The 18338-nt window shown below is 43.1% G+C and overlaps 1 protein-coding gene across 2 annotated transcripts; it reads left to right on the top strand.

The window, feature by feature from the left end:
- The first annotated feature begins 3623 nt into the window (after positions 1-3623).
- Positions 3624-17613, top strand: cabp1a (calcium binding protein 1a). 2 transcript variants are annotated; one of them, XM_079515631.1, is made up of 7 exons: positions 3624-4481; positions 12450-12480; positions 12819-12962; positions 14381-14490; positions 14604-14678; positions 15222-15294; positions 16066-17613. In XM_079515631.1, the coding sequence occupies exons 1-7, from the start codon at positions 3720-3722 to the stop codon at positions 16089-16091; spliced, it is 1221 nt and encodes a 406-aa protein (XP_079371757.1). In that variant the 5' UTR covers positions 3624-3719; the 3' UTR covers positions 16092-17613. The 2 variants fall into 2 exon arrangements, with proteins under 2 accessions (XP_079371757.1, XP_079371758.1); XM_079515632.1 differs by lacking the exon at positions 14604-14678.
- The last annotated feature ends 725 nt before the right edge of the window (positions 17614-18338 follow it).

The raw sequence follows: 18338 nt of genomic DNA, 5'->3' as shown, positions 1-18338 counted from the left end.
AATTTACACAAGTATTCAGACCCTTTATTTAGTACTTCATAGAAGCTCCTTTGGCAGATATTCCAGCTTTGAGCATTCTTAGGAAAGTTCCTGGGAATTCCACAGAAAGTTCCTGGGAATTCATGGCAGGAAATACATTGTATTTTAATATAGATTGTTTATATAGATTGTTTTGTAATTTGTATTCTATCCCTAAATAAATTTGAACCTAAAGAAGCAGTAGATAATCTCTAAAGAACCACAAAGGGGCTTGAGAGACTATTTGTCTCTATTATTATTAGTAGTATTAGTATTAGTGTTATTATAGGTCTTTGTTTCTGAGATACAGATCATTTTTGTAGGAAAGCAGGGGAATAATCCTACAAAACATAATATAGGTTTCAGCAGTTGTGTTGCAGTGGTTGCCTGTAGAGGAAAAGGGGATCAATGAGGTTGGAAATGTTGTGGGTTTATATCCAGTACACTATAGGGTTAGCTTACCTTCTTATATAGAGAGTATGCGCAGCACAGGCATGATTTTCCCATCAGGACACGCCCCCCTGAGTGGCAAAACATTGTTTAATGCAATCAGACAGGACTTTTCTGTTTGGATGAATGGGCTGGCAAGGCCAGAAAGTAGTTTTTTGCCACTCAGTGGGCGTTCCCGCATAACTTCCAGGTACGATGATGTCATACCCTCTATACTGTAGATGTAGTTTTATATTAGTGGCACAGGGGGGCGTAGGGGTGCAAATGAGACATTCAGAGCTGACTCCATTAACAGGTTATTTTCAGCCAGAACTACTGCACTGGGAATGTGCAATGTGTGAAGCCAAAAGCACTTGATTGCTGACTGAGTGGGGGGAAAAAAGCATTTTCATGAGTGCATTACATTGGGAACAGATTTTAAAAAGAGCTACGTCGTAACATCCTGTACTATCTGCATGTGCTGTACATTCTTTAGGTAAGGCAAATCCAGGTCATCATATTATGAAAAGTTCAACACACTGTTAGAAAGGTAACATACATTTTAAGTTGTTGTAATGTATTGTTCTTGTAAGTTCTAAAGTTGTATAGCAGACGTGTAGGCCTAAATAAGAGTATCTCTTCTTTAAGAGTGATGTGATTAATTCCATATTTGTGTGCTGTATGGGTTGTATAACTTGTTGATTACTATGAAAGCCTGCAAAACAGGTCCGTCCGTCCGTCACGCCACCATATATGGCTGTCAGTCCGTCACGCCTCGTGACACGCTCCATATATGGCTGTCTCCATAATGAAGATCACGACACTGACCTCATCAAACCCTGGATAGCCATACATGGAGAAGACTGGATCATCACCTAGATCTGCATATATGGAGCCGGCCAGCAACTCTACATCTGACCTCAAACCTCAAACCCTTAGATCTCCATATATGGAGCTGACCTGTCCTAACATTCCATATGTTGATCCTCCCCACCGTCCTTCCTCTTCGATGTCTCCCTTTTGACTGATACCTGTCCAATGTCCATTCAAACTCTAGACGGGCCCGCCCCAAAGTTATTAGTGCAGCCGCGCCCAGAGCCTTATATTAGATATTAGCTATAGATGGGTCCAGTCCAATGGCGGCTCTCCTACATAGACTTCTATTGAGAATGGGGACAACCAACTGGGACAAGTCCTGGACTGGAAGTAGGCAGAAATGCATTGGACTCAGGCAAGCCCAGCTTTAATGATCTTAAATTAGATTGTTTTGTAGTAATAGTACAACATAACATTTTAGAGACTTTAGTTGTTACTGTACAATACTTTAAAACAGTTGTCATGTTGCACACATGCCTGAAATTGCTATTATTTGCGCCGCCCTCGTTGAAAACCATGTATTTCCAACTCCAGCTTGTCTCAGTTCAGGCTGCATGAACAGCGCTCGAGCGCTCAGTATCTGTCCCCTCTATATCGTAACTCTTCTATTAGATGGCTCTGGCCGCGCCCGGCAGCTGGTGACATTTTTATTTCTCAACAGGCCCGAAAATTAAGGCCCGGCCCTTCCTGGGCCCTAACTGTCCCCACCTGGCCTTACTAATTACATTACCTCTTTAGGTGAGGTACCCTCAGAGCGTCTTACTGGTATACTAGAAGCTTCACGTCTATGTGGCATTGTGATCTGAGTGAGACCCACACAAACCGTGCATTTGAACGAAGGCAGACAGCGATGTATCTTTGGCCACTGACCATGTTTTTTCCGTGCTGGGCAGTGTTGTGTGGGCGTAATCGGTCCATCGCATCACGGAAAGGGAAACTGCACCCACAAATCTGGGTTGAAAACACAGAGGTAAAGTCAGTGACATATCACGGCCACAAAGCACAGGCGTAAACGGCACTTCCGCATACTCCACAGTCCGCATATGACACGATCTATGACTTGGCCAACCAACTTGTGTGCGCAAATTACTGTGCGCACACAAAGTGCAGAGGTAAAGGCAGTGACGTATCACGGCCACAAAGCACAGGCGTAAACGACACTTCTGCATACTGCGCATACAGTCTATGGCCAACAGAAACGCGGACAAAGCTGTGCTCTTCTCAATTGTAATAATAGATTGTAATAATATATCACTATACCAACCTGTATAGTGTTAATTTTCTTGCAGGCCCTTAGGCCTCAACAGTAATGGGCTGATTGATGGCACTCTGTGCCTTCGATCGGCTTAATTACCATTGGTTACCTCTAATAGGTCTACTTATAGCAACATGCATTTAGTGTTGATGGTCACTGTGTTTTTTGTTGTGGTAAAAGACTATTTTTGCATCAAAAGAGCCTCAATGTTCGCTTGTCACTGCACATACATTTTGAGATGTGTGCTGCACTCAGAAAAAACTAAAACTCTCTTGTGCCTCTGACCAGCCTCACACTCACAGCACCCTCTGATCAATCTGAGAACCCATCTGCAAAACAAAGGGAAAACAATGTTATCCTCCTGATACACCTGAGACTACAACTGGGACAGGTAAGCGAAGGAGATGCCAATTCTACCTTCCAAAGGACTGTAAAACCAATACTTTGTGTTGTTTCACAAGAAATATAGTCTATCTATGCCGGGTGTGGGCAGCACAGTCCAGGTAGCGCAGTCGGTAGAGCACTTGCCTTTCGACCACAAGGTAATGGGTTTCAGGGTTTGTACTGTATAAAACATTATACACCCCATGATCAGCTAAATCTTTTCTGCATTGTGAATAGGGACAATACACTAATATTTAAGAATATAGCTGGGGTTTCCCTCTTCATAATGCAAAGACTGAAAGAACAGATTTGGGGGTTTATGAAGCTGCTTTATTTTAGGGGTTTTAATATTGAAGGCACATTGTAGGCTATTTGAGGCAATTAAGAGGAGTAGAACATAATTACACTAGCTTTAGTTTATTTACTAGCTCTAGTCTCCCACATGTCATGCACGCGCCACTGTAAGATATGTGTGGTGACACATATCTTTAAGATGTCTACGTTTGCATGTCATCAATCATGCAATGGTGACGCACTGTGTGCGCGCGCGCGTCTACTCTGTGCGTGTGTGCGTGTCTGGGCGCACTGACTGTAGCCGCGCTTCCGCACCAGCAATCACCAATCAGGTGGTGAAATTCAACTTTAAACGGGGAGGCTCTGCACGAGGCAGTCGTGCTCAAGAAATTATGAATCGACAACAGATAAAACGGACATTTTATTAATTAAGCGCTCAGACACAACAACAACAACAACAGACATGAGCTCCTCGTTCCCTAAATCCGAATCCACGACGATCTCCTCACTGAAATCATCGGCGAGACCGGCGACACACCTCCCTGAACGCACGACGGAGAGCCGTCGGAGTCACCACCACCATCACCACCGCCCGGCCACCGCGGTTCCAAACAGCATCGCCCCACAGGAGGAGTCGTTCTGGTCGGCTGAATGCGATGTCAGTGCACGGAGACCCCTGTGCCACCCATCGCTTCTTCTCAGCCGGAACAACGCCGCGACAGCACGGGGTAAGAACTGCTCCACTCGGCGTGACCCGCAGCAGCAGGACCAAGTTTCAGGAGGAGACCACCACCCACCTGAGGAAAACGGTGAAGCGGAGCGAGGTAGTGTGAGGGAGCGCTCCAAGTCATCCAGAACCACTCATCATCATCGACACCACCACCGCAGAAAACACAACCGAGAGGACCCTCCACCAGCACCACCACCAGCACCACCAGACGACCATCGCAGCCACACGCACACTCGCACAGTCCCCAGCAGCATCCCCTCTTTGACGGACAGCAACGACGACACGGCGCCTTTCTTCGAACGGAAGGACCACAAGAGATGCAGTTTGTCAAACAGTGGCGGCGACCGTGTCAGTATGATCGCATCCCAGTCCTCGTCAAGTTCACTGGTCCCCTTGTCCAGCAGCAGATCTTCCCGTCGGTCGCGGAGGTCCAGTGCGGCGTCGACCGCATCCGATCTCCATTTGAGCACCATCCTGAATTCGCTGTTTGGACAGGTAAGGCCCTGTAGAGTCAACACAAAAGTTGTCGGCTAATTATTGGAATAAATTTGTATGAATAAAATATACGTTCCAATATTTCCTAACCAGCTGCTCTGCTGGTGGAAAGCCAAAATTATTATTTACATGCATTGCCTACAACCGCACACAGGTGACAGTTGTAGTTTACACCAGGCTTCAGAAAGTATAGTCTGTGATACAGTCAAGTCTATACAGGTGGACCATTCACACCCTGAGGGCGAGAAGCAACCTCGCCCTGCTGGGTGAGTGCTGGCGCTTTGGCATGGGGGGTCAGCATATGGAATGAAGTCTGTTCTGGCCAGAACAGGTCAGCAACATATATAGAGATCTAAGGGTGGCAGCGGGGGCAGTGTCTTGAGTGTACAGGGTTTGATGAGGTCTGGCCATATATGGAGCGTGTCTTGAGTGTACAGAGTTTGATGAGGTCAGATCAACATATGGAATGTCAGAACAGGTCAGCTCCATAAATGGAGATCTAAGGCTGGCAGTGGGGGAAGTGTCTTGAGTGTACAGGGTTTGATGAGGGCCCAGGTAGGGCCGGGCCTTCATTTTCAGGCCTGTTAAGTTTTTTCTGGCTGCCGGGCGCGGCTGCACTGCTAACTTTGGGGCAAGCCCGTCTAGAGTTTCAATGGACAGGTATCAGTCAAAAGGGAGACATCGAAGAGGAAGGGCAGGTGGGGAAGAATCAACATATGGAATGTCAGAACAGGTCAGCTCCATATATTATGGAAATCTAAGGGTTTGAGGTTTGAGGTCAGATGTAGAGTTGCTGGCCGGCTCCATATATGCAGATCTAGGTGATGATCCAGTCTTCTCCACGTACAGTTATCCAGGGTTAGATGAGGTCAGTGTCGTGATCTTCATATATGGAGACGGCCATATATGGTCGCGTGACGTGTCATGATGCGTAATGTTCCGAGGAGTGACCATATATTGAGGAGTGATGTCACGAGGCGTGACCATATATGGAGGCGTGGCCGACGAACCGACTGACGGGTTTTGCAGGTTTTCATAGTAATCTGCGTTGTTTGGTCACAATAATACACAGTCAAATGTTCATGAAGACAGCCAGGTCAACCTGACCATAGTAGTATACGCCCATATACAAACAGGCAGGGCCACAGCCACATCACTATGACTGAGACATAATTAACCATAAAAAAACAGATACACTCATATATATATAGGCATGTTACTCATTAGACATAACCATAAACAAATCTGATACGTCCATATAGGCATCAAATTAACTGGAATTACATCAAAGACAGTTCTTTGCACACAGACCACAGCAAGAATCCTCACAAAGGTTCATCTTGATGCTTTAAAATAGATCCTGTATAAACATTATGTTTATTTTGGCACCTTGCCAGTCTCCTTTGCAGCATCTTTGGAGCTGACATTTGAAGGCTACTTGCTTTCGTATAGAATGTTCATAATTTGAGATTGGATAGGGTGGATGACTCACACCCCAGTTTTTCCAGCCCTATTGGGCATTGAACAGGCTCAGTGTGGAACAAGTCAGATCAGCCAATGGTGTTCAAGCAAGGGATCCGGCTTTCTTCTTGAAAGCATATTGTTCAAGTGTCCTGTGAGTCAATCTGTGAGTCGTGTTGTGAAAAAACATTGGCTCATATTGAATGACGTCTTAGGGAAAACAATTATGTGGGAAAGAGATGAGAAAATGTGATTTGAGACATCCACACACTGTTCAGTTTGAATAATACGAAGAAAACAGATACTATTGCACTGCTTATGGGCTATTTATAGATGTCTCTGCTGGGTGTGCTGGTATAGTAGATAATCATTGATTTTGCAATAGATGCAACAACATAAGGTGTTGACATATCATCAATGGTTGAAGATCCTTTATTAGAAGCAAGATTTAAAAAGGATTGCCTTAATAGAAAATGTACACAATGTCACAGAATTTCCCCATTCCATTTATTATATTAATTTCAGATGTTTTTACTTTTTACATAGCTTCATGCCTCCCTGTAACTATTTTGCCAGGACAAAAAATACATCAGTTATTCTTTCTGAATGTGCTTCCATTCCAAGAAGCAATATCCCTCATATATTATATTTATTATATTCTCTCTCACTAAAGGTATTTGCACACTGGACGCGTTTTTCGGAAAACCGATGGAGAAACGCAGCAAAACGAAAACGCGCTCTGTGTGCAGGGACCTTTACTCTTTGTTTGTCGATGTCTTAAACCTTTTTTCCATTGTGTGTCCACTAGGTCACAGTGACCTTGGCTTGTGCTTGTCTGCTGCTGCTGAAGGTAGTGGTTAATGGGAGATAGTGGGCGGGGGCAGGGAACGACAGTGTGTGTGCGTGTCTGTGCAACTGCATGTGTGAGTGCTGGTTTGTGTACTTAAAGATAACAGAAAGCTAAATTAGATTTCTGAAGTCTGTCTTGCATAAGGAATGCTTATTTTCCTTTCTGTGTCACAGTCCTGCTGAATTCCCTTGCGAGGGAAAGTGCAGGTGAGGAATACACTGGGCTGGAGCTTGCTGTAAATAAGAATGAACCTTACAGGTTAAATAAGTTAATTTAGTTTTTTAGTTTTTTATAGGGCCTGTCTGAGATTTTCACAAGTTAGGAAAAAAGAGCATTAGTACTTAGAACAGTATATCTAATGCACCTGCTGTGATGCACCTGTGAAGCAAAAGTAGTCAGACACATATTTATAGTATAGCTTGCGATATGCATATGCTGATGCTTCAAAGTGTCCCCTTTCTTGCTTATCTTTTAACCTATACCTGGATTTTGGTCTCTATAAGACTGTGTTGTTATACCACCTTTTTAGCAGACATTCTTATCCAGAACGACTCACAAAGTGCAAGGTTAGAGTAAGTAAGGTCGAGTAATGTCAGAAAAAGTTATGTGCTGTAACTATAACGGGTCAAAACTATAACAGATCAATACCTGGTATTTAAATAACACCTAGTATTTAATAGTTATGAGGCCTTGAGTGTTTTGAAGTAGTCAAACATATAAGTTGCTGTAGGCAGCTCTGGATGGTGGCTCCAGGCAGCGGCCACTCAGGGAGAGGGCACCTGGCACAACAGTAACAGCAACTTTGGCTGACCCTTACAGCGACGATGAGGGCAACCGTCCATTTGTTGCAGCGGCAGGCCCTCCACCCCTGATCCTCACGACCAACCAAGTGAGGTGTCAGCTCGCCATGACAAATGTGAGAAGGGCAGTGGGTCTGTAGCTCTGGAGAACATCAACTCCCACTGGTGCTAAAGGTGTGAACTGACCAGTTAGCAGCCCCGCTCCGGGACCTTTTTAACCTCAGCCCCTGAGGCTACGGATGGTCTCTGTAACCTGGAAAACCTCCTGCACTGTCCCAGTTCCAAAGTTCCTTAATAAGTACAGGACGGTTGCTCAGACATCGCATGCCCTGAAGACCTTTGAGCGACTGGTCCTGAAACCACGGGTGAGGGACTACCATGACCATCATGCAGTTTGCGTACCATCTAAATGGGAGGTGAGAGTGGAGGACTGGAGGTGATGTGGAGGTGGTGGAGGATGGAAGTGCCAGTTCTGTGGCGTACGCAAAATGATTCACCCCCACACCACAGAGGACCAATGGACTCAGTCAGTCCTTCATATGAAGCTGTACAATGATGCCAACGGTCACACCACTACCAGCTGTTCTGCTCGGTCCACAAACTAATGAATGACCAATGTGAATCTTGCTCATGATATGACTTTCTTTTTTTGGCCCTCCTTTTTTCTTTTTCTTTTTTTAATCTATGTAGCTTTTTTCCCCCCAGCTGGCTATTTTCTTAACTACTGTGTTCTTTATTGTCAGTGCTTGTGTTTTATGACAGCTGTAATTGCCATGGCGACTGAATGTCCGGATCAATAAAGGGCTATGTAGCAACTCATAATGTAATAATGCCTATATATATACTGTATACATTTTCTGACCATTTCTAAATAAGTTCTTGCTTTTATTCACTGTCTCTGCCTGTGTGTTCTCAAAGTGATATCATTCCAACTATGATATCATATAATATCTGTTATCCTGTAATAAACATAGCTATTTCCCAGAATTCTCAAGTACAGTAACTAAACAATTGAAACATGTACGAGAAATGTGTGTGTGTGTGTGTGTGTGTGTGTGTGTGTGTGTGTGTGTGTGTGTGTGTGTGTGTGTGTGTGTGTGTGTGTGTGTGTGTGTGTGTGTGTGTGTGTGTGTGTGTGTGTGTGCGTGCGTGCGTGCGTGCGTGCGTGCGTGCGTGCGTGCGTGCGTGCGTGCGTGCGTGCGTGCGTGCGTGCGTGCGTGCGTGCGTGCGTGCGTGCGTGCGTGCGTGCGTGCGTGCGTGACTACTTCCCTCCCTCCACTCATTTATACCCCAAGTATTTTTCTATCACTCTCTATCTTCCCCCTCCTTCCCTTCACTCTCCTCCCTAACCTCTCTCTCTCTTTCAGTTTGTATTACTCTTCCCATTGTTAGTTTCATTCATACCAGATTGTTTTACCATGCAGTGCACTTCTTCTTAAACGAGCCATATGAACGGATGAGCAGCTTTTTCCCCACATGGGTCTCTGTGAAACTAGAGTCTGCTCTTTTATCTATCAAACCATAGCCTTTACAGGAGAAAGATCCTCATGGTCTTTGTAGAGACAGTATTTTCCTTTGCTATGGGAAACTGCTTAGCATATCCTGTTAGAAAGGTAAGGCTGTTGTCTGTATAATGACAATGTCACCATGTCTTCCTTTGCTATCACTGCTGTGTGTACTAAATGGATTGTGTTCGTGTGTTGTTCTGACTTGAACTAATTAGCCTACTTTGTTGAACATCGATGGACTTAAATGGCATTATGCCAGCATTGCGTGCATGGACATGTTTAATTTTGCACCTCTTTAAAGCATGTTTATTTGCAGTGTTGTGTAGTAGTGCTATATATTAGTTGCATGTGGACCATTGCATTTCCCTACTGAGAGAGAGAGAGAGAGATCTTCAACTTTTTTGTGTTTGATTTGTATTATGTCCAAACATGGCGTGACTTGTGAGACATGGCCTCACAGAAAGCAGTTAAGACAAAAGTCAGTTTTTAGTTTTCATTTTTGGTGGTAGGATTCATTACGGTAACTCGCTTTCTATAACATCGGTCACTCATACTTGAGTTGATATGAAGATATTTCCGAATATAAATTCTGTAAGCCAGCGTTGCACTGCACCATTCTAAGTCATGCTGGAATGAGCACAAGTAAATAACTGTCAAACCTTCACAGCAGCGATCGGAGTTTGGCAGAGATGTGGTTGGTGTTAAACGTGATACAGAAGGAAATATCTCATAATGTTTTCTGCAGGGGCAGAAGGTTTTCGCTCTTGTGTTCAGCCCAGTGTGTATATCCTGCTCTTTTGTGCAATACAGTAGATGTTCGTCCCGTTTGCCTCTACAGTCTGTGTGTTTACTGTCCCTGTGACAGTGTATAGGCGTTGGGTGCCAGTCTACACAGTGTGGCAAGTAAACTGTTTATGATGAATGAGTGGAAAGTTGGCCACATGTGGACGGATCGTCTTTCTCACCTTGTATTTCTGTTTCACACCGTCTGTCTCTCACTTGCAGACATAATTATTTTTCATAGAATCCGGAGCACTCTTACAGGGAGCACTGAAGAATGAAGAATGCATTCACTGACATGGATCGACTCCTTCACACATTCCCTCAACAGCTTTGTTTATGTCCTTTCTATCCCGAAGCTACTATGGGTCTCTAACACTGTCTCTGCCCCCTTACCGACACCTCTCTGGAAAGATGCTCCAGGATGTTGAGCAAAGGTACAGAGGGGTGCTTTCCTTTGCTGAGGAGAGGGGCCAGAGGGACTCTTTAGTGTCCATGACACAAAGCTACACATTCATGAGCAACATACTGGGGTCAACCTGCATCTACCTGAGTAAAGCCTTGGCCAAGGGCAGGCAGCCTGTACGTAAGTGTGGACACGCACAAATGCACATTTTATATTTTATTATATAAAAGAATAAATATTTAAAGAGACTCGTGTGGGATTCTGACCTGAGTTTTAAAGCTGCTTCTCAATGGAAGACTGGAGAGACCACCTCCAACCACTGCAGATGAAGTTGTTATATTGTATTAACATACTCTGCCATACAAAAATATCCATTTTGTTCTAGGGTGATCTCTTGACTAAAGATTCCTAAAGGTTGGTCAGGGTCAGGATCTGCTTATTATAAGCAACTTTGGGCTTGTTTTTCTGTAAAGTCGCTTGAGAATATTGGTAGTTGTGGGCCTTTTCTTTTTTTTTCTTTTTCTATGTTGTTTAAACCAGTAGTTCTCAAAAAAAAAATTATTCATGTCAAGGACCCCCCAAATTAATATGTATTTGTCCTCGGATCCCCCATCTGAATTCTTTTGTGCCAGACACCCCAAATATTTGAAAAATATATAAAAAATGTGTCACTAATAGATCGTCTATTTTCTTTAAATATTCTTTTACGCTTTTCTCCCTTTATTGAAAGGATATAGTGGAGAGATTGGGAATGAGCAAAGGCCGTCGGGATCAGGACTCAAACCTGCGGCACGCTGTCAGGCCGCAGATTCAAACCAATTTTACGTCATATTGTCTATTTTACGTCATGATGACATGACGCAATTTGTGATTGGCCGGAATGAGATGATGTACGATGATAAGAGCGGCTTTCGCCTTTATCTTATATTTTTGGAGGGACAGACAGTAGGCTGACAGGAAATGGGGAGAGAGATGGGGGGTGACATGCAGTAACGGCCGTCGGGATCGGGAGTCGAACCCGTGGCACACTGCCAGACTTGATTACCAACCAAGGTGCCTGGACCGCTGAGCCACGGCCCAGGCCACGGGTGTGATTTAGCGGTTTGCGAGATTGGACAACTACAGACAGCTGGCCTCTGCAAAGCCACACCGTGAAAACAATGTACAATACTGCAATGCAAAGTTCACGATGCTTCAAAGGATAATTAACAATTAACAATGTGTTGCACAATGCAAATGATGAATAGAAAGATGTAATCTGTCAATATGTTTGCTGTTGCATTAGAATGTTTGTTTTTGTACAATGTTACCTGTTACACAGTGTGCAAACTGTGCATGTAATTGAGTTGTCAGACTTTCTATAAAAATACTGCACGTCAGAACATTGTATTTTGTCTTGACAGGTGCAAATGTTTTAGCCACCACAGGCTGAAGGATTGATAGAGCTGCTAAAGATGTTGTGACGTGTGTCTCGTCACGTCATCTGATGACGCTTCCATTAGTCCATGTGCCTCCTGTGTTTTCTATGTCAGTGGTTCAGTGATCAGGCAGTTCTTGGGCTTGACGTCAAGACTGAGTGCTGTGTTTACACTTCTCACTGCTCCCGCTGTTAACCCCTGAGGGCTCTGGGATATGTCTCTCCCTCTCTGTGCCCTTTAAAGGTCGCAGTCATTGTGAGCATGAGGTGAAAAAAAGAAAACGGCAACATTCTTCAGTGTGAGGATGCGTTTCCCAGCCACACTTGATCATTATCGTAGGATTGAGGGGTTTAGCTTATTTCATCAAGAGTGTGAGAGTGGCACTTTTCAGTTATGCCATCCTGTACAATTAGGTGCCATTTTCACTTGAGATCCACCAAGTAGATAGAGAGTTGATATGGAGCAATTTGCTGATTCTGGCTTAGGAGTCAAAATGGTCACAGACTTGTCACCGGTATGTTTGAATTTAGGTTACCTTTGCAAACTGAGGAGTGTGGTGTTAATAATGTCTTCTTGAGCTCGCAGGATACTTCATTAGTACAATTAACTGTGCTTGTTATGATGGCGTTAATGATGTGGTGTGATTGTAAAACTTTTGTTCTGATGGTGTTACTGTAATTACTTGAAAACTTTTTATTGAAAGGATATCTATGTTGTTCTGATGCCAAATCTTGTTTCCCTATAGGACAGAGAGCTGAGGCCAGAGGAAATGGATGGTGAGTTGTTTTTACTTTCTCTTCCTCTCAAGATATGTCAAATCAGGTCAGCTGTGTTTTCATGTGTTTTAGATATCGCTCACTTTACATAGTCTTACTCTGTGTGTGTGTGTGTGTGTGTGTGTGTGTGTGTGTGTGTGTGTGTGTGTGTGTGTGTGTGTGTGTGTGTGTGTGTGTGTGTGTGTGTGTGTGTGTGTGTGTGTGTGTGTGTGTGTGTGTGTGTGCGTGTGTGTGCGTGCATGGGTGCATGGGTTTATTGATCTGCATGTGTGCTTTTGGTGTTAATGTGCATGTGCAAAATAGTATCTGAAAACAAATATTTTTAATCTCTCAATCAGAGCTGAGGGATGCATTCAAGGAGTTTGACAAAGACAAAGATGGTTTCATTAGCTGTAAAGACCTAGGAAACTGTATGAGAACTATGGGATACATGCCCACCGAAATGGAGCTCATAGAAATGAGCCAGCAGATCAACATGAACTGTAAGTTGTTTTGTTTTTTACACTATATTACATATAAACATTGGACATTACACAGCAAACTCTTTTCATTCTTTTTTTAACGTTCTGTTTATTACATTTTAGATCTTTTTAAAATATTAACGGTAATGTATCCAGCCTTCATCACTGATGAAGGCTGGATAGCCGAAACGTTGCCTCCTGTTCAAAATGCAAGAATAAATTATTGAAATGCAGTCTTTGTGTGTGCAACCCATTACCGTTATTTATTTGATAAAGTCAGAGCGCGGTGGTCACATGAAGAGTAGAGAGTAGAGTTGTTTTACAAATTCAGAAATAAATTGAGAGAGACACAAACAGAGTCACTGCAAACTGAGTGTCATCATTTAAGTCTGAAATGGAATCCTCATGGGTCTACAGTGTGCACTCTCAGAGTTAAAATTAAAGCGATTTGGATTGTGTCATCACCTTGCCATGAGGTAACTCCAAATATTGCTGAAATATATTCAAGAGTTGCTCTGTTTATTAGAAATGTATAATACGATATACCAAATATTCCCTTTATTGACATTATGTCATAGTGTGTTTTTTGTTTAAAACAAAATGTTTATTGTTAAAAGGTCAATATATTGGTAGTAATCATTGCTGCTGTAGTAGTGTATACTACTGTAGATATGTTTGATCAGTAACACAGGTCTCCCCTTCTCGCCTGCTCTTTAGTGGGTTACACATGTCATCCAATCAGGGGAGAGAAGCCCACAAAGATCATGTGTCAGCTTGTGTTACACATTTTTCTGCTCATTTTTTTTGGTCACTTCCAATTTCACTTGTTTATCCTGTATCCTCCGGAAGTTCTCTCTCTTGATTTGATGATATTGTTAGCCCTTCTGTTAGAACTGGAGAGACCCCTGTTATTCTGGTTGTGGGTTCCGGCCATAGAGTAATAATAGGATAGAGACCGAACCGGAGCGTCAGCCATGCCCCCTCGCTATTAATTTCGATGGAAGTTGCTCAGTGGCGTTTTGAAGCACCCGGAAGACTGCCGAAAGTACAATTATAACTCAATGGCTCGAGTGAGTGGAAGTTAAGCCCGGACCTCAAAGCCCAGACCGTCATACATGACGTCTTGAACGTCCGTCCAAAGTGCTGCAGTTCCTCTTTTCGCCAGTAGGTAGTGGCAGCTTCAACGTTGGATAGCCTTACTGGCATAATGTTATTTCCACTCCTACCAGATCAGAAACCCGAAAATAGTATTGATCCCAGGCTATTCTTGAACAGACATTACCAATGATTCTCAGGGTAATAGTGTATGCGTAAGCTATTTAACACTTATTTTAACAAAACCTCCAGCACCTTAAATACTCAGGGTTTTACTGTGTTTGTAATACTGTTATATTCTGAATTATATTCAAATTGTATTACATTTCTCTTTTTTTCCGAAGTGGGAGGGCAAGTCGACTTTGAGGATTTTGTCGATTTAATGGGCCCAAAACTCCTGGCAGAAACTGCAGACATGATTGGTATAAAAGAATTAAAAGAGGCCTTCAGAGAGGTGAGAATCTATAATTGTATTGTATTTATTCAACACTATTCATTTTTACCTTTTCATCTTTTGCTCATTTTGTTCTCTGTTTCCTTTTTCTTTGACATCTGGCCTTGTCTCAGTTTGACACTAATGGGGATGGAGCAATAAGCACATCTGAGCTCAGAGAGGCTATGAGAAAGCTGTTAGGGCAACAGGTATGAGCACATTCGATCATTTCTCTTACTGTATGTTGTAGGGGTGTCTGACACTGCAGTCAGAAGAAAAATGTAATTTAAATTTAAATTATATTTTCTATTTGAGAGGTTAATGTCTAGTTCCAATCAGTACAAGCACAGCTTGGACCAGCGTTCTGGTCCAGCTGTCTTTAGAGACTTATTAGGGCAGGCTAATAAGACTCTATTCAAAAATTGAATTGAATTGTGATCTTAAAATGAAAAGTTAAATTAATCCTGGATTGTGACACCCCTTGTGTGTGTGTGTGTGTGTGTGTGTGTGTGTGTGTGTGTGTGTGTGTGTGTGTATGTCTATGTGCATGGGTGTGTATGTGTACATGCATGCACATACAACTATGTTTTTATCGTCTTGTGTGCAGAAACTCTTTGAGTTTCACTATGAGTAAACTGAAATTGAACTGTGTGTGTGTGTGTGTGTGTGTGTGTGTGTGTGTGTGTGTGTGTGTGTGTGTGTGTGTGTGTGTGTGTGTGTGTGTGTGTGTGTGTGTGTTTGTGAGCGCACAGGTTGGTCATAAGGATATTGAAGATATCCTGAGGGACGTGGACTTGAATGGAGATGGGCTTGTTGATTTTGAAGGCAAGTTAACCTTTTATGCATATGTATACTATAGCCTCATTATACTGCAGTTATATGTGTAATGTTTATGCTGTACGCTGGTATAACGTGTAGTGGGCGGCTGTGGCTCAGGAGGTAGAGCAGGACGTCCAATGATCCATGGGTCGGCGGTTCGACTCCCGGCTCCTCCTGTCTACATGTCGAAGTGTCCTTGGGCAAGACACTGAACCCTAAATTGCTCCTGATGTGCTGGTTGGTACCTTGCATGGCTTCCGCTGCAATCGGTGTATGAATGTGTGTGTGAATGGGTGAATGTAATGCACAATCTATGTAAAGCGCCTTGGATAAAGGCGCTATATAAATGCACCATTTACCATTTTAGTTACACTCCCAGCAAGCACGATCAGGACCTGGACGAATTAGTGATGTCTCGATTGGGGCCAGATCAAGTCAAACCAAGACTAGATTTCAACCAACATAAATTCTGCCCACTAGACCGACATCCCTGGATGAATCAGAGAGAGTCAGATAGAGGCCATATCATAACTAGTCAGATCTGAGCCAGAATAAGCTATATAATTTCAACTGGTGAAGACGTCCTAGAAATGACGTAAAGATCATCCCCATATGGACTGTGATCTGGCCTAGTCCTGAACGTCACCAGAGTCACCGGAGAACATCATCATAACGTCATTTGGCTTGCTGGGCTGTGTTATTTTCATGTATACATGCATATCCTGTGTTGGACAAGAAGTACAAGTAAACCTTTGCCATCATCATTTATTTTCACAGAGTTTGTACGAATGATGTCTCGCTAGGACAAAGAAACCGATCCGAACATTATTAGCACTGAATGTCATCCTGTGAGCAGCTCTGTATACTTGTCAGTTGAATGCCTCCTAATTTATACTCTAGTACAATGGTGTTGCTTGCCAAAAAGAGCTGATCTACTTGTAGAACAGTTATTTTCGGCAAGCGACACCATCTTGCGATGGAGTATAATGAACCTTACAGGGGGTGCTGGGAGCTCTGAGCCATCCCAACCTGAATGATACTGGAATTGAAATTCCTTGACCTCTCTGGAGAAAGGGATGACCTCACACTTTCTGTTTAAAAAGTGTTCTTCCTGAAAACGCCTCCAAACTGAGGCAAAGGATTTGCTGTAGCCTAACAGGTGATTGTCGATGTCATAGGTTTCGCACTTTAATTCTCATAAATTATATAAGTTACTGTATGTACAGACTGTTGTTATTTTTTTGTCTGACGACTACATGGCATTATTGTGTCTAGTAGAATGTTCTCCACCTAAAGTGTATATGAATTGGAGACCAAGGTTTATAGATATGTAAAAGACGAGTGCTGTGTTGAGTGTATTGAGTCTTTTCCCACTTTATATGTGCTAACTTGTGCCAACCTAGTTCACTGGTCATGTTCAAAAGTGTCACCGTTTTATCGGAATGTCCTTTGTGTTATGTTGGTGCTCCCTAGTGTTGATCTACAGTATATTGTGACTGTGAACCTCTGTGAATTGTCCCTGTGCTTGTCTTGTCCCACAGAAGAAAGCAACACAATCTGGCCTGGGCTATGAAATGAGCTCCCTGAATGTAAACTCCACTCTAACACATTGTTCTCATGTGTTATTCCTCTTTTTGAGTGGTGCCTAACCGCTCCAACACGCAGCTATGTCTGTCTGTGTCTGTCCCCGTGTACACTGGTACCGGTATGTCCATTTCAGCACGGACAGCTGCAGTAGCGCTCTGTGACCTGGGGTGGCACTGTTGGGCGGCACACACACCCATTGCCCACTAGTACAGTACATCCATTTAGTAGTATGTGTACTACAGTACAGTACGTATAGTTGCACCGCTCAGTTCACACAGGTGTGATTTTCCTAGGATACATGACAGTTCCATCAATGTTTACAAGCATGGGAATCTCTCTTCCAAAGCTACCAATAATCAAAGCGCTTTACACACACACTTGATTGTGAGATTGACAGCATTTGTTTACAGTCAAACTAGCAAAGTGCTTCTAGAGACTAATGTTTGCGTCATGTGAATTATGTCTTAGAGTGGATGTGTACGAAGTTGTACCTGTTCTGTATGTGTCAACATAGTGTTCACACAGTTTCCCAAATCTGTGTTGTCTAAGTGTACTTTTATGCATGCCAAAGACAAAGAATTCTAGAATACATTATTTACATTTGCATATGTGTTTTATGAAATGAACAGGAACTTCTTGTCAAGTTAACTGTAGAAAAACAAAACATGTTTACACAGGAGACCCATTTTCTTCTCTTTCCATCTGAAAATGTTGAAAACACAAAAAACATGCACAATAAATACCAGAAAAACTAATCTTTGTGTTTATTCTAAAAATAAAAATACAAAGGTTTATACACCTGCACACACAGCTTTGCTTAAGGTCACTTGGATAATAACCTTTGCATGTACAGCTCACAGCTGTCTTCAATGCCTTGCCTCAATGCTTGCTTGCTTGACCTGCCGCTCTCGTTTTCTCAGTGAAGCAAGGGTGAGGAACCAGTCTTCTTGGGGTGTTGTCTTCCTGCAACGACCACTTTGCGCTTTGTCTTTGACTTCACCAGTCTCACAAACTTCGTCCTAGGTTTGGAAATGGTAAGGGCTGACACCAAATAATGCTGCCACTCTGCGTAATGGAAAAACAGCTTCCACTTGCCCTATTGCACACTGCACAGGCCTTATCCTGAAGAGTCAAACGTGGCATCTTTCCATGGGGGCAGTGTTGGCATTATTGTGTGTCTAGTAGAATTTAAAATAGCCAATCTACAAGCTCACAACATGATGCATTGTGAGTTTGTAGATCAGCAATTTGCTGATGCAAAAATGCACAGTATATAGGGTGTAAGTGGTTAAAGTGATTTGGATGTAACACATTTGGCTGGCCCTGGAACCCTCCCAAGGACCCCTGGGTGTCCCCATTTGGGGAACCAAATGGGTCTACTGTAAATCCCAGCATCTTTCCAGAACTTTTTCAGTTTATTACAGCCATTGTGTCCCCAGTTGTAAACAGGTTAAGGCAAGAAT

This window comes from Electrona antarctica (genome assembly GCF_951216825.1).
Source record: "Electrona antarctica genome assembly, chromosome: 12".
NCBI lineage: Eukaryota > Metazoa > Chordata > Actinopteri > Myctophiformes > Myctophidae > Electrona > Electrona antarctica.
Note: the sequence above shows the minus strand (reverse complement) of the source record. Positions and strands in the feature narration are given on the sequence as shown.

Coding starts and splice junctions, on each gene's coding strand:
- cabp1a (XM_079515631.1), top strand. CDS start 3,720: ATGAGCTCCTCGTTCCCTAAATCCGAATCCACGACGATCTCCTCACTG. Junction 4,482..12,449: donor TGAATTCGCTGTTTGGACAG/GTAAGGCCCTGT, acceptor GTTTCCCTATAG/GACAGAGAGCTGAGGCCAGA. Junction 14,491..14,603: donor TAAAAGAGGCCTTCAGAGAG/GTGAGAATCTAT, acceptor GCCTTGTCTCAG/TTTGACACTAATGGGGATGG.